At 38.3% G+C, this 14,937-nt stretch overlaps 1 protein-coding gene across 1 annotated transcript in view; it reads left to right on the top strand.

Moving 5' to 3' along the window:
- Positions 1-14,937, top strand: part of ODAD2 (outer dynein arm docking complex subunit 2) — a 146,545-nt gene that overhangs the window by 82,074 nt on the left and 49,534 nt on the right. Inside the window, exon 16 of the mRNA XM_061125741.1 lies at positions 5,489-5,603. Within this exon, the coding sequence (XP_060981724.1) occupies positions 5,489-5,603 (115 nt within the window). The remainder of the gene's footprint in view (positions 1-5,488; positions 5,604-14,937) is intronic.

Consider the following 14,937-nt stretch of genomic DNA (forward strand, 5'->3'; position numbering starts at 1 on the left):
AGGCTTATGGAAGCTTCCTGATGGGAGAGACTGACTGGTGGGGAAACTGGGTCTTATTCAAATGGGCAGCCCCATGCTGAGTAAATCTTTAATCCAATTTTCTGTTGATGGGTGGGGCTGTGTTCCCTCCCTGTTGTTGACCTGAGGACAAACTCTGGTGGAGGTAATGAAAATAATGGTGACCTCCTTCAAAAGGTCGCATGCACGCACTTCCGCACTGAGTGCCCTCAACCCTGCAGCAGGCCACCGCTGACCCAGGCCTCCGCCAGAGACTCCTGGGCACACATGGGCCAGTCTGGGTCAGTCTGATATGGGGTCACTGCTCCTTTTTTCTGGGTCTTGGTGCACACAAGGTTCTGTTTGTGTCCTCCCAGAGTCTGTTTCCCCAGCCCTGTGTAAGTTTTGGCAGCTCTATAGTGGGTTAATGGCAACCTCCTCCAAGAGGGCTTATGCCATACCCAGGTCTACTGCACCCAGAGCTCCTGCCCCCAGCAGTCCACTGCTGACCCGTACCTCCACAGAAGATAAGCAAACACAGTTCTGTCTCAGTCTCTGTGGGGTCTTGGGTCCTGGTATGGACAAGGTATTTTTGAGCCCTCTGAGCATCTCTGGCGTGTGTCAGGTTTGATTCTAAAGGCGATTTCACCTCTCCTACCATATCTTGCTGGGGCTTCTCCTTTGCTCTTGGATGTGGGGTATCTCCTCACAGCCACTCCAGCGCCACGCAGCTGCCTATATGGTCTCGTATAGTCTCTTTAAAAGAATACATAGAGATAGAAACATTAAAACTTTGAGAATTTTTATAAAAATGTTAAATTTTTTCTAATCATAGTTTTTTTCCAGTCATTAATTCTGACCAGCATTTATGTTTCCATTTTTGCAGAATTGCCAACCAGGTTTTATTTATTTATTTTTTTTCCAACCTGGTTTTAAAGCGTATAGATTTCAGTTGCAATTTATAATGTGGCTTAAGAACATCATGTTCTTTCAGGCTAACCACATTTAAGTTGAGCCATTGTCTGACAATGGTATTTATCAGCACAATTTGCAAATATTATGGCATTTTTAGACATGATGCTAAATTATGGTTTCAAAATAGATGTACTGGCTTTGCCAGACAGAAATTCTGCAACTTCAGCCATACTGGCCATGTGGGTGCAAACTGTCCACATTTGTTCATATATGTGGCCTTGGTGGGCAGGCAAGCCAGCCAGACTTCTTAACAATCCTGACAAGAGTTAACATGACAAAAGAAACTGAAACTCATAACAAGCCGCTGTGTCTTTTCTTGTTTTTCTTTTTTTTTTTTTTAAAGAGCCAGAGTATGAACATGTATTCGTCTTTCAAAAACGGTTATTTTGTCAGCCCACAGTTTGATTTCTATGATAAAGCTGAGGATTTTGGAAACATGTAATTCAGTTTTGTTTTTATAGTATCAGAGTATTAATGTAAAACTCTACTGATAATAAAAATAGGAAGAGTTAACATAGTGCTGGAGATGAAATCAAAGCAAGATAGTAGTAAAATTAAAGAACTATACGAAAGGAGAAAGATCCATTGAAAATGGACAATGGTGTAATTAATACCACCTATAAGCCCATCATTGTATATTCAAAAAGCAATAAAGTTGTAAAGAAGATTTATGAAAATGCACTTTCAACCTAGAAGGAACTCCAAATAAAAATTTACTGGTTAGATTTTGAATTTGAATGTATGCTTTTCAAGTATGAGGTTAAAAATGAGTGTATCTGTGTAGGGAGAGATTTTTGATTCAGCGAAAAAAGGAGTAGGCAAAGACTTCTGTTTCAGGTCCACTTAACCAATATTCACTGGCTCAGGAACGTGCGCTAAGCATGGTGGGCAGTAGCAGATTCCTGCTGTCAAGATTACACGGCACTTGGGGAAATAAGATGCATACAGACATGACCACACTGCAAAGCAGTATATGATGAGAGCCAGAAACGAGGGCAGCAAAACTCAAAAGGCTCTCAGAGGAGGGAGGAACCAGAGGATTTGAGGAGAGGTTTTATTGTAGACCTTAAAATATGCATTGTCACAGCGAAAGATGGAGGTGGTGTGGGGAAAGGTTTAGAGCTGGGAGAATCTCTGTGACTTGTGAGTTAACCAGTGTCTCCCCTCTGTGTTCACGTGGAACCTGACACCCACATCTCTTAGCAGGGGTCCCCAGTCTCTGGGATCTAATGCCTGGTGATCTGAGTTGGAGCTATGTAATAATAATAGGAATAAAGTAAGCACAATAAATGTAATATGCTTGAATTACCCTGAAACCATCCCCTCAACCCCTGGTCCGTGGAAAAATTGTCTTCCATGAAACCAGTCCCTGGCGCCAAAAGGCTGGGCACCACTGTCCTATAGCATTTACCAGAACAGATTGTAATGGTCTCTTTATCACCTTCACTAGTTTGCAGTTTCCTGAAGGACAGTGAAAATCCCTATTATTTGCAGAGCCTCTATTCATGTATTCACATCTTGCTGAACTGTATTTGTGATCCCCCTAATATAGCACTTTTGCAGTTATTCCATGCACGTGTTTCCAGCTGGAGTTGAACACGGCCATACTCTGCCTTCTTGTTTCCGCTCTCCTTTTGTAAACGTGTCATCTTCATAGTATTTAGTGCCACATGTTTTGCATTTTTGTGCTTTGAGCTGGTGATCTTCCTGTTTGAAATGGCCCCTAAGCCTAATGCCAAAGTACAAGAAGACTGCCATGTGCCTTACAGAGAAAAATGTGTGTGCTGGATTGCTCGTGGATTCAATGTTAATGAATCAAAAATGTATTATTAAGGAAAGTGTCTTTAAATAGAAGCACACATAAAACAAGATTATATGTTGATCAGTTAATGAAAATATTCTCACCAGAGGCTCTTAGGAACAAAACTTCATATTGCCCAAAGAGCAATGATTTGGTATTTACAAATTCACTGCTTGCTGTGACTTTATACTATGTAACTACCCTGAGCAACTAGAATTGAGTGTATCTATTACTTCTGTATGCTCAGCACTTAGTGTTTAGTAGGTGGCCACAGAGTTTTATGAGCAAACACCTGAATACAGGGAATTGGGAGGAATAAACCAGCTCATTGGAAATGTTAAATGCTGAGTTCAAGACTGGGGTGTGAATACCATGCAGCCAGTGGGAAGCTGTCCGAGACTGTCCCCTGGGAGTGATCTCTCAGTTGTGAACTGTTCACCAAGTGTTAATTGAATGTGTTGGCTGGTGTGATGGACAGAATGAATATCCCTGGGGCCTTGCTTGCAAGGAGATACTGCAGAAGCTCTAAAAATACTCTTTCAGCAGGATTAATTTCCCCGGGATCTATAGGAGGGATTGGAATTGAGAGAAACTGAAGACACAAGGAAATGGCAACCCACTCCAGTGTTCTTGCCTGGAGAGTCCCAGGGACGGGGGAGCCCGGTGGGCTGCCGTCTATGGGGTCGCACAGGGTCGGACACGACTGAGGCAACTTAGCAGCAGCAGAAGACAGAAAACCAAGTTACTGCTGTAGCTGTCCCCACATGAGGTAACAGAGACTACAGCCAGGGTGCCGGCAGGGAGAAAGAGAAGTAGGGGAGACACTTGACTTACTGTGAAGTAAATCCATAGTATGACTCGACGCGGAGGACGAGGGAGATGGAGGAACAAGATTAAACTCTGAAGTCTGCTGCCCTTGACTTTGTTAGTTCCTCTGTTCGCAGTTTTGTTTTTTTTAATGTTTTCCTCATCTCAGGTAATTACCCTGTACCATGCTATCTTTTAAGTCATCTGTAATGAGGTCACAGTCCTCAGCCATTGTAACTAAGCAGCTGAGGAATTGTCTAGGGTTTGGGGTGACAGTCAAAGACAGTGTATCTGGTTTTAGAATGAACAGTGAATTTTTATTGTTAATTGTGAAATTTTGCCTGGGGTAGGGATCCAGAGTTGAATTATCCCTCTTGATAACTGAAAATGTGTGCCATCCCAATGACTTCCACTCTAATGATAAGCTATGTCCTGCATTGTATGGCTAAATATTCCTAATGCGAATATTAGTACTGACTACATTAGTGAGAGAGTAGGACAGATTATCATTCACTGTTGTTCTTTGAGAAATCATACTTGGAAAAAAATACATAGAGACCCAGGGATCTCCATTAATTATGTTTTCAGTGGCATGTGTAAAATAGTAAGCTTTTTTAAGTTGGTAAAGTAAATCCTTCATTGTGAAGTACAGTGTATTCACTATCTTTCTTTATACTTTCTGTAAATTGAGAAATAAAACCTTTAATTTCCCTTAGCAAGATAGTGACAGAGAGCTTTAGTTTTAGAAAACTATTTAGTTAAACATGGGGTTAAAACACTTTCTCAATGCACTTTTTCTCATTAAAGATCATCTTTTAAAGAGATAGTTTATATCTTACTATAAGCTATTTGCCCTACCAATTTTTTTTAAGGTTATGGAAAACTTATACCCAACTTGGAACCTTTTGAATAATACATTTTTTTTTTCTGGCAAACTCATCTCAGATAATCAAGAAATGTAGTATTTTTAGTCAATTTTCAAGAAAAAATTTGAATATCACTAAGCTAGGAGTATTTATTCTATCTGTGGCTAAGTACTACATGTATTTAACTCGAGGTTTAAAATCAAAGGAATTTTGATATTCTTTATCTTTTTCCATCTGCTCGTAGTTTAGTATATCTTTCTGAACAAAGCCATGTTTGTAAAGGATATTAAGTTTTGTTTGGCCTTCTTCTCAACTGTGAGTACTCAACAGACCTTAATGCGAGGTTATGCTCCCTGGACTGATTGATGTATAAACAGAAGACAGATGGTGTGGAGATGACTCTGATGATAATTCATTTTTCAGCTAGTCAAGAAGATATTTTGATTACAGTGTGTTTAAGTAATTATAACATAGTCTGCAATGTTAGTCTCTCTGGGAAGCAAGCACATGGAAAACAAGTTACGTGTTATTGCTGCCCAACAAAGGAGGCAGTGTGGCGTAATGATTTTAATTCCTAGTGCTAGATTAGGACTGGGGGAGTTTAAAATATGTCATGCTGTACGGTAAGTCAATTAAACATAGACCAAATAAAAAAGGTAACTGCACAGTTTTGAGGCGTAAATATTTGTCTTGGAAAGTATTTAGATGTTACTATATGAAAGAAACCAGTATTTTTGCATTCAGGCAACAGTCTGTATACAGCTAATTAAAAAATTACATGGCTTGATTTTTAGTTTATGTGAATCATAATTATTATAGAGCTTGCTTTTTGCATCATGAGTGTAAAACTGAAATCAGAGAACTGACATCAACAGCATGTAAAGTCCCTGCTGTTTTTAAAGTTTTGAAAAAAAATAGCAAGCAAAATGTCAAAAGGAGAAAAAAATAATTAGAACTGTGTGGATAGGCCATTTAAATTTTATTTTCATGTGCTAATTACAGTATATACCTCTGGGTTTTTTAATTGTTTGTTTCACAATAGGATAATTGATCGCTTAGATGGGGTTCGTTTGTTGTGGTCCCTGCTGAAAAATCCTCACCCGGACGTGAAGGCCAGTGCAGCTTGGGCCCTCTGTCCCTGCATCCAGAATGCAAAGGTAAGAAGAGACCGCAAGTCAGTCCATCCTAGAATCTCTAATACCATGGTGAATGATGTTACCACAGGTCACCAACTGCTTTTCACTTCTTTATGGTCAGATTTTTACCTGGGAAAAAGAATACTGAACTTTTGTGCCAAAATAATTTTTGAACAATACCTTTTCCTGGTCAGTTTTTAGATGTCAAATGAAACTGGGCTAAGATGGCAGAGCTTACCATGTTCTACCTGGCTGGTGGGATTGAAACAAATACCACAGGTACATCAAGGGGAAGGAAAGTATACTGTTCTTACCTCTTGGGTGAAAAAAAAATTGCATTACTGCTACTTTCAGAAGCCCAAGATAACTTGTGTCTTACTTACTGCCTGATTGACTACCATGAAAAATCACTAAGTTCTTCGTTACCTTGAAAAAGTCACATAATGTCATGAATTGCACTTTTCTTATGTGTTAATAAAGACTATATGTAAAGTCTAGAGATTTCTCTCTGTCGAGTATTGTTACAGAAAGCATTTAATTCCTGTAATAAATTTAACATGCCTCTAACTATCTTCCTAATATTTGTGACTAGAAGTAATTGTAAAAAGTGAACTGTGATATATACTAATATTTAGAAAAGACTTATTACAAACTGGTTAGTGGACTATTTTTTTATAACAACAAAAAAGGGAAAAATAAAAACACCTCAAATGTTAGCCTATAGGGAAATGAATAACAAGATGACAGCACAGTCATAATATGTCATCCAGCGCAGCAATAAAAAACGAATGTACTTCAGCAATGTCTGCATCGATATCAGTATATCTCATGAACATACTGACCAAAATAAAAGCAAGTTTCAGAAGCAGAGATACAATATAATCCTACTAAATAAGATCCAAAAATTTTTTTTAAATGCAAAATATAAATGATATTATTTAGGGAGCAAGAAAGAAGCCTATTGAAGAAAGGTTGCTACACGTCTTTGAAGGATTTCTTTAAGGATATTCTTTAAGAAAGATCTTAATCCTCCTTAAACAATCTTTCATATCTTTAATGATCTTAATTATCTTTAAGAAAAGCTAACTGGTTTTAGAGACAAGCCAAGACTGATAAGCAGAACTAACTTCAGAGGAACAGAAGACAAAATTAAATTTTTAAAATTAACATCCTTAGAATGATCCAAAGGATACTGCTAAACCCAAAATGGCTAAATAAAAAGTATTCATAGATTAAGAAAGAGCTTTTGGAAATTAAAAATATATTTGGGAAACAATAAATTTAATAAAAGAGACATACTACATTATGTATGGTACTGGGATGTGACTGAGTAATTAATCTGGATGATAAAGTCTAGTAAACAACTAAAAATGTAAAGTAAATGTAAAAAGAAAATAGGAATTGCAAGCACACAAAAGGAAAGCAAAAGGAATAAACAATCATTTGTAAAAGGGGGAGGTGGTTTCTATAAGCTGAAGAGTTGAAGAAAGACTCTAGTCTCCAGATTGAAAGATCCATTTGGTGCCAAGTAGGGAAAAGGAATTTATCTATACCTAGACACAAATTCAAATTTGGCATTTCCAGAAATTAAAGGAAAGGAAAAAGTTACATAAGGACAAGAATCACACCAGTATTAGACTTAACATCATTCACAGTGAATTCTAAAGCAAATGGAACAAAACTTTTTCTGTCTTTAAAGGAAAACATTTTTTTATCCTGGAATTCTATATCCTGCAAAACTAGCACCTGAGTTAGTGTAGGGTAAGGATGGAATAAAGATGTTGTTCTTTTAGAAATGTTGGGATTCAGGAAAGGTATCCTCCATGAATCTTTTCTGAAAAAAAATTAGAATGTTTTCCAGCAAAACAGAAGATTATAAGAAAGGGAATAACATGAGTTATAGAAATAATAATGAACAAATAAATCATTAGAATTTTTGCTAAATAAGAATTTGTATTATAATATGGCTTTCAATTTTTAACAAATTGTTAAGAAAGAATTTCTTTAAAAGTAATGGTATAAAATAAAAGCCATTAAAATAAAAGATGGTATTGTCACAGTAACAATCTGAATCTAAAGTATCAGATGATTAGGAAAGTATGTTAGGTAGTGGAAGGTAATAGGTAAAAACATACCAAAGGTCTTTCCTTTTCCTGGAGAAGCTTGTTAGAGATACTGGGTAACTCTCAATCACCATTGACAATAGGAATTTACTATTATCATTGGTGAGGTACCATTTTGTATGGTTAACATTTCTATTAATGTCGTTATTACACGTTAATTATACCCTTTATTCCTATGGGTTTCAACTCTAAATCTGCCTACTTATCTGTAATTGGCTTTAAAAGATTTTTCAATGTTTTCATATTCATTATTCTTGCCCAGGATTTCTGTCCTGAATACCCAACTGGTCTTCTTTGCTAACAACCTAAACTGAACCACATTGAAACTTTAAAAACAACCCATTTTGTCTGTGTTTAAGCCCTTGGCCCGAAGGACCAGTCTAGACCCAAGCCTCCACAGAGAGCTCCATTCCTCCTGAACCTCTCCTGCCTTCCACTGCCTTCCACTCCCACCAAAGACCACATGGACTATAGCCAGCCAGGCTTCCCTGTCCATGGAATTCTCCAGGCAAGAATACTGGAGTGGGTAGCCATTCCCTTCTCTAGGTTAATCCACTTTGCAATGTTCAATTTAGAATCTTCAAGTAGTATTTTGTATATTCTATTGTTTGGAGGTGAATTTAAATTGTTTTCAAATAAGAGTAAGTTCTGTGGGAGAACAGAGGCAGGAAACACTTTGAACATGCCAGGCATCCTGCTCACAGTGAAATAACAGAATCAGACGAGGTCCTGCCAAATATTTTGGCCCATTCTTCCTTCCCCCTCCTCCTCACGCCTCCTTGTTTCAGGTAAGTTTATGACTCAGCTTTCTAGGAAAAAATTCCTTTTATTTGGTAAGAAAGCATTTCCACATTTTTCACGTAAGATACTTTTGCAAGTCACTTTAGAATTATTAACTTATGAATCATAGGAGTTGGCATCATTTTGAAATAAATAACTTCTTTGTCTAGATTAATGGCACTGACAGCAACGCGGCAGAAACCAGCTATTGTCAGTTACAGCCAAGGGCAGCCCCAGTGGGAAGAGAGTAGAAGGCATGTCTTCAGACAGGTCATTTCTACTTCAGGGTCCCTGAACATCTGTCAGGCATCATAAAAGCTGAGCACACTACATACGTGTCCATGTGGAGTCAATGTGGTGAGGCGTCAGCTGTTGAAGACAGATGTTACCCATTTTTTATACTGTTAACAGCATATCCATGAGAACACATTTTCAGATCTGTTAAGAAAATGAGATGTGAAAATTACATGTAGTGAATGGACTGCCTCTTTTCTTGCTGGGAAATATTTAAAGCTCCCTATCAGTGAATGAGTAAGGCAACAGAGTAGTTCAGTAACGAATTGTGGGATAATTGTGACAAATTAAGAGTCACCACGTAAGCTGCCACTGGACTTGCATTGTATTATGTTGTAATTAGATGTATTAAACAAATGGAATGTGGGATTTTTGTAGGATGAAATGTTGACGTTTTTCCCAGGAGGTCAGTGTCTCAGCTAGAAGCTTCAAATAATCCTTCATTCTGGAGGAAGTCTGTATATTATAGTTTTTGATCAGTTACTGGTGATTAAAAAATGTACGAAGTGAAAGATAAATGTTTTAACCAACCTAATAATTATCTGTCAGTACCATATATGATTGAAAAATCAGGGTGTGAAATGTAAGTCTGTTTTATGTCCTTAAACTTTAAAGAGTATTTAAGATAGGAAATAAGCATCTTCAGTTTAAAAGCTGCTCAATGTTCTTCAGTCTCTCAAGATCTAAAGAACAGAGGCTGAACTAAAAGTGAACTAAGTATAAAAATTCACTGCATACTTTTCCAAGTAGTTTTATTTAAAAGGATTTATTTAAGACTTAAGGAAAGTTTGTTGTTGTTTTCCTGTTACGATTACTAAAAAGGACAGAGATTGTAAGATGTGACCTCTGTAGTGATGTTATTTAGCAGAATTCATGAGCTGCAAGTCTGGCTGCAGATGAAGAGCTGTTTTGTCAAAAGTGCAAGATATTTGTAAATGGAAGTGAAAAGCTGTCCCTTTCCAGCTGAATGATCAAACACACTTTGGAGAAAAACAGTGGTTGAACAGGTGTTCAGCACTATGAACTTGTGCAGTAAAGAATGCAAAAACTGAATCTGGCAAAGATCCATGTATTAAATTCTTTGTTCTTAAGAACCAAAATTTCCTGCTGCAGAAAATCAACTCAAAGTTGTGCTCTGTGAACAATAAGATAATGAAAAATTACAGAATTCACATAAAGAATGTATAATTATGTTACACCACTTACCTCAAGCATTTTTCCAGCATTGATAAGAACATGTTTCTTTTTTAAACTATAACTGCCTTTTTTAATATTTTATTTTTGTGAATGATGTAAGATAATACTTAATTTTCTTAATTCTATTCCTTTTCATTAATGACTTTTAAAAGTTTTTATTAATAAAAAGTAGAAAGTGTTAGTTGCTCAGTCATGTCCGACTCTGTGCGATCCCATGGACTATAGCCCGCCAGGCTCTATTGGCCTTTTTATAAGAAATGATTCACATAATTCATATTAATTTGCAGTCACCACTTCCTTGTGAGTTAGATGGGAAACAGGTATCTTATTTTGAAATAAATACTCTCTATAATTAAAACAGCTGTCGCACTGGGAAGAAAACTCAACCTGTCTACCAAATCAGTAATGTACCTATGCGATCACTTGGCCTTGTAACCTTCTTAAACCCAATTTTGCTACTTGTTTAGAAAATAATATTTGGTTGTGAATTTTGATCTCAGAGGGAAAAAAAAGCTCTAGTAACTTCAAAACCAGTGGCCTCAGGATCTGCCCCAAACAGAAGCCAATTAGAAGATGTTTGAGAGCTATTCCCCAAAAGAAACGAGAAAAAGTTAATGTCTGAGAGATTAGAATACAAGCTTGGGCAGTTTTAGCTTCCTGACTACAGGTGTGACAGAACATAGCTGATGAAACCAGGCAGGAATCTGACATCACCCTCTGTTTAACTTCAGCTGCCCAATGAGCCATGCCCAATGAGGAAGCCAGAGAGAAGCTGGACAAGAAGTACAGAGAGCTGTAATTTCACACTGAGACGACTGACACAGACACGGCTTAAGGAGCTCGCATTTGGTCTCGTTTGTGCCAAAGAATGTATAGCTGTCCACCATGTGCCAAAGAAGCTGCACAGGTTCTTAAAACACTGAAAAGCTGTTTAAAATGTAATCTGTGTTTGGTGGCCCACCTATCTAGGGTCGGCTGTTATTTTCAAGTCACCAAACAGTTTCAAGCATGCTCCTTATCTAGCCCACAGTTTCTAAAATCCTGTAAACTAAAGTGAACTGTATTACAGATATTTTTTCTGTGCGCCTGATTTTCAGCCTGGGACTTAAAGGGCCACAACAAGTGAGGGTGTGATTAAGCTTGTCTTCAGGTCCCAGCTGAAAGGACCACTATCTGTGGGGCAGATGTATTGCTTTCACCTGGATTCCCCTCCTGCCCTGCGACTGCTTCCCATTCCAGGCTTCTCAGTCTCTGTTCTGAAGAGGGCTGCAATGAAATTGCTAGTTTAGGATGTCCCCTGCTTTGGGAGCATGGAGACTTAGCCTCTGGACCACCAGGGACATCCCCACTTAACCATTTTATTTGAAAATACAGTTTATCTGTCCCATCACTTCGTGGCAAATAGATGAGGGAAAAGTGGAAACAGTGACATATTTTGTTTTCTTGGGCTCCAAAATCACTGCGCAGAGTGACTGCAGCCACAAAATTAAAACATGCTTGCTTCTTGGAAGAAAAGCTATGACAAACCTAGAAGGCATATTAAAAAGTGGAGACATCACTTTGCTGGCAAAAGTATGTATAGTCAAAACTATGGTTTTTCCAGTAGTCAAGTACAGATGACATAAAAAGGCTGAGCATCAAAGAATTGATACTTTCAAACTACGGTGCTGAAGAAGACTCTTGAAAGTCCCTTGGACAGCAAAGAGATCAAACCAGTAAATCCTAAGGAGATCAACCCTGAATATTCACTGGAAGGACTGATGCTAAAGCTGCAATACTTTGGCCACCTGATTCGAAGAGCTGATTCATTGGAAAATATCCTCATGTTGGGAAAGATTGAGGGCAGGAGGAGAAGGGGGCGATAGAGGATGAGATGGTTGGATGGCATCACTGATTCAATGGACATGAGTTTGAGCAAACTCTGGGAGATGGTAAAGGACAGGGAAGCCTGACATCTGCAGTCCCATGGGGTCACAAAGAGTCAGACACGACTTTAGCGACTGAACAACAGCTTATCAGCTACCAGTTACTTTGTTAAATGAAAAATGTCATCCGTTGTTACATCATTATCTCTTGCTCAGCCACGAACTCCCAGGAACACACCCTGTACTTGACCACCATCAGAAACTGTGCCATCCCAGTTCACAGACTTGGACATTGACTAGGACCCCAGTTTCTGATGCAGTGTTGTGTCCCTCCATCTCTCTGGGCACATAGTATTTTTAATTTTTCTAAATTGAAATATGATTGTTTACAATATGATATAAGCTTCAGGTGTACAACACAGTGATTCACAGTTTTTAAAAGTTAGATTCCATTTATAGTTACTATAAAATATTGGCTGTATACCCTGAAAACAGGCACACTTGTTCCTGATCTTGGAGAGAAACTTTCAGTCTTTCACCATTGAGTATGATCTCAGCTGTGGGTTTTTCCTACTTGGCCTGTATTATGTTGAGATCATTTTCTTCTATTCCTAGTTTGTTGAACTTTAAAAAAAAATCATATGAGGATATTAAGTTTTGTCAAATACTTTTTCTGCATCAACTGACATGCTCTTACAGGTTTGATCTTTATTCTTAGTGTAGGGCAGTATATTGATTTTCTTATGTTGAATCACCCATGCATGCATGCTAAGTCCCTTCCATTGTGTCAACTCTTTGTGACCCTGTGGATTGTACCCTGCCAGTCTTCTCTGTCCATGGGATTCTCCAGGCAAAAATACTAGAGTGCGTTGCCATGCCCTCCTCCAGGGGATCTTCCCGATACAGGGATCAAACCAGCATCTGTTACATCTCCTGCACTGGCAGAAGGGTTTTTTTGTTTTTTTTTTAACACTAGTGCCACCTGGGACGCCCTGAATTAGTCATACTTTCTAGGAATAAATTCTACTTTGTCATGGGGTATAATCCTACTGAATTTGGTTTGCTAGTGTTTTGTTGAGGAGTGTAGTTCTTTTTTATATTGTCTTTATCTGGCTTTGATGTCAAAGTAATGCTAGCCTCATACACTGCCTTTGGGAGTGGTACCTCCTCAATTCTTGGAGGAGTTTGATGATTGCTGTTAATTCTTATTTAAATGTTCTGTAGAATTTGCAAGTGAAACTATCCGGTCTTTTGTTTGTTTGAGGTTTTTGATTACTGATTCAATTTCCTTACTAGTTATAGATCTATTCATATTTTCTATTTCTTTATGGTTCAGTCGGTGTAGGTTATGTGTGTCTCATTGTTTGCTAAACCCAGGGTAGACAATCAGGGAAGCTGGAAGAAAATGGAAAGCTGGAAAAAGTCCCTACAAGGAGCCGTAGGGACTGCAGACAGTGTTTATTTGCAGCAGCAAGGCCAAAATGCTTTATTCACTAATGGTTGATACTTCCGCAGTGGGCTGCAAAGGCTTTTCACGTGGTGCTTATATAGGTATGATGCGCGTGCGCTCTGCTATAAATGATATCCGCTGTTGCATTATAACCATGCAAAGTCATTGTTTACAGACTTTGTAAACAGTGTGGGACGAGAGAGAGAACATGGGGTGAGAGAACCTGACCGCCGCCATTTTGGCTGATGGATATTTCCCTACAAGGTGTTTCTGGAAATGTATCCATTTCTTCTAGGTTATCCAATTTGCTGGCATACAGTTGTTGATGGCAGTCTGTTACAATCCGTTTTATTTCTCTAAATTGTCTTGTACCTTCTTTCATTTTGGATTTGGAGGGTTTTTTTTCCCCCTTCCTTAATCTAGCTAAGGATTTGTCAGTTTTGTTGATCTTTTTGAGTAGCCAACTCTTGGTTTCATTGATTTTTCTTTACTGTTTTTCTATTTTCTTCTTTAGGAAATAGTTATTTCTTCTTTAACTCATTGGTTATTTACAAGTGTATTGTTTAATTACTGATGAAGAAATAGAGACTTAGAGAAGTTGGGTAGCGGCTCAAAGCAATACAGCCAATAGTAATGAAACCAAGCTATGCTCCCAGCTGTTCTCACTGTGTGACTTAAAGTCTTAAGCCAGGGCTTCCCAAACTTTGATGCACATTGGAATTGTCACCTAAAGACCTTATGGGCACTGGCTCCCACCACCACATGCTTTGATTCACTTGGCCCAACTTGAGCTGATGGAACATTAAAAGGTCTCCCAGGTGATGCTAATGTGCCACAAAGTTTAAGAACTACTGCCTTAACAACTGTATTTTTACCTTCTTAAGGAATTTTTTTTTTTTTTAAGGTGAGAATGCTTGGATAAATTATTTACCTCTAAATATCCTAGTTAGCTTACTTGGTTTCTCAAAGGACAGTATTAAACAGAAATAGATAAATTTTACCATGTGAAATTTAATCAAAAGCTTCTCTCTTTTACATGAAAATCGTCCAACCCAATTTATACAATAAAAAGCAGCTAGAATCCTCAAAAATGCAGGATAGGAGAGTGCTAGCTACACAGTAACTCACTTGTAGAAGATGTAGGGGTTTTGGCTGAATTGCAGAGCTTAACATGAGTTCATTGGCCCTGTACCTGCTGAAGTAGCCGCCACAGCAGAAGCACCGAGTGGAGCTCTTGGAGGTGAGAAGTCTGCCAACTTCTGCTCCAGTCAGACCACATCTGCTAAATTCTAGGTGTGTTCTCAGAGAAGCTGATAAGTAAGAGGGAAGACCGTTGAAAACCACTTACTATGGAAATCAGTTACAGGTACACAGAAGAGGAGGAAGACCCAGAGAGCCAGTTTCAGATGTTAGAACGTTCCTGAGCATGAGGATTCTTTGCAGGTGTTAGGTTGGTGCAAGCATAATGGTGGTTTGGGACCATGAATTTTAAATCATTATAACTAGGTTCAAACTCATCTTTATTAATCAAAACAGGAAGCATTCCAGTCAACACCTTTTTGCCAACGAGAAATAAGTTTGCTTACTCCTGTAGCGTGAAAATCCACTCTTCAGGATTTGACGAACTCTGCCTCCTGCTGGTCATG

This window comes from Dama dama, chromosome 23 (genome assembly GCF_033118175.1).
Source record: "Dama dama isolate Ldn47 chromosome 23, ASM3311817v1, whole genome shotgun sequence".
Taxonomy (NCBI): domain Eukaryota; kingdom Metazoa; phylum Chordata; class Mammalia; order Artiodactyla; family Cervidae; genus Dama; species Dama dama.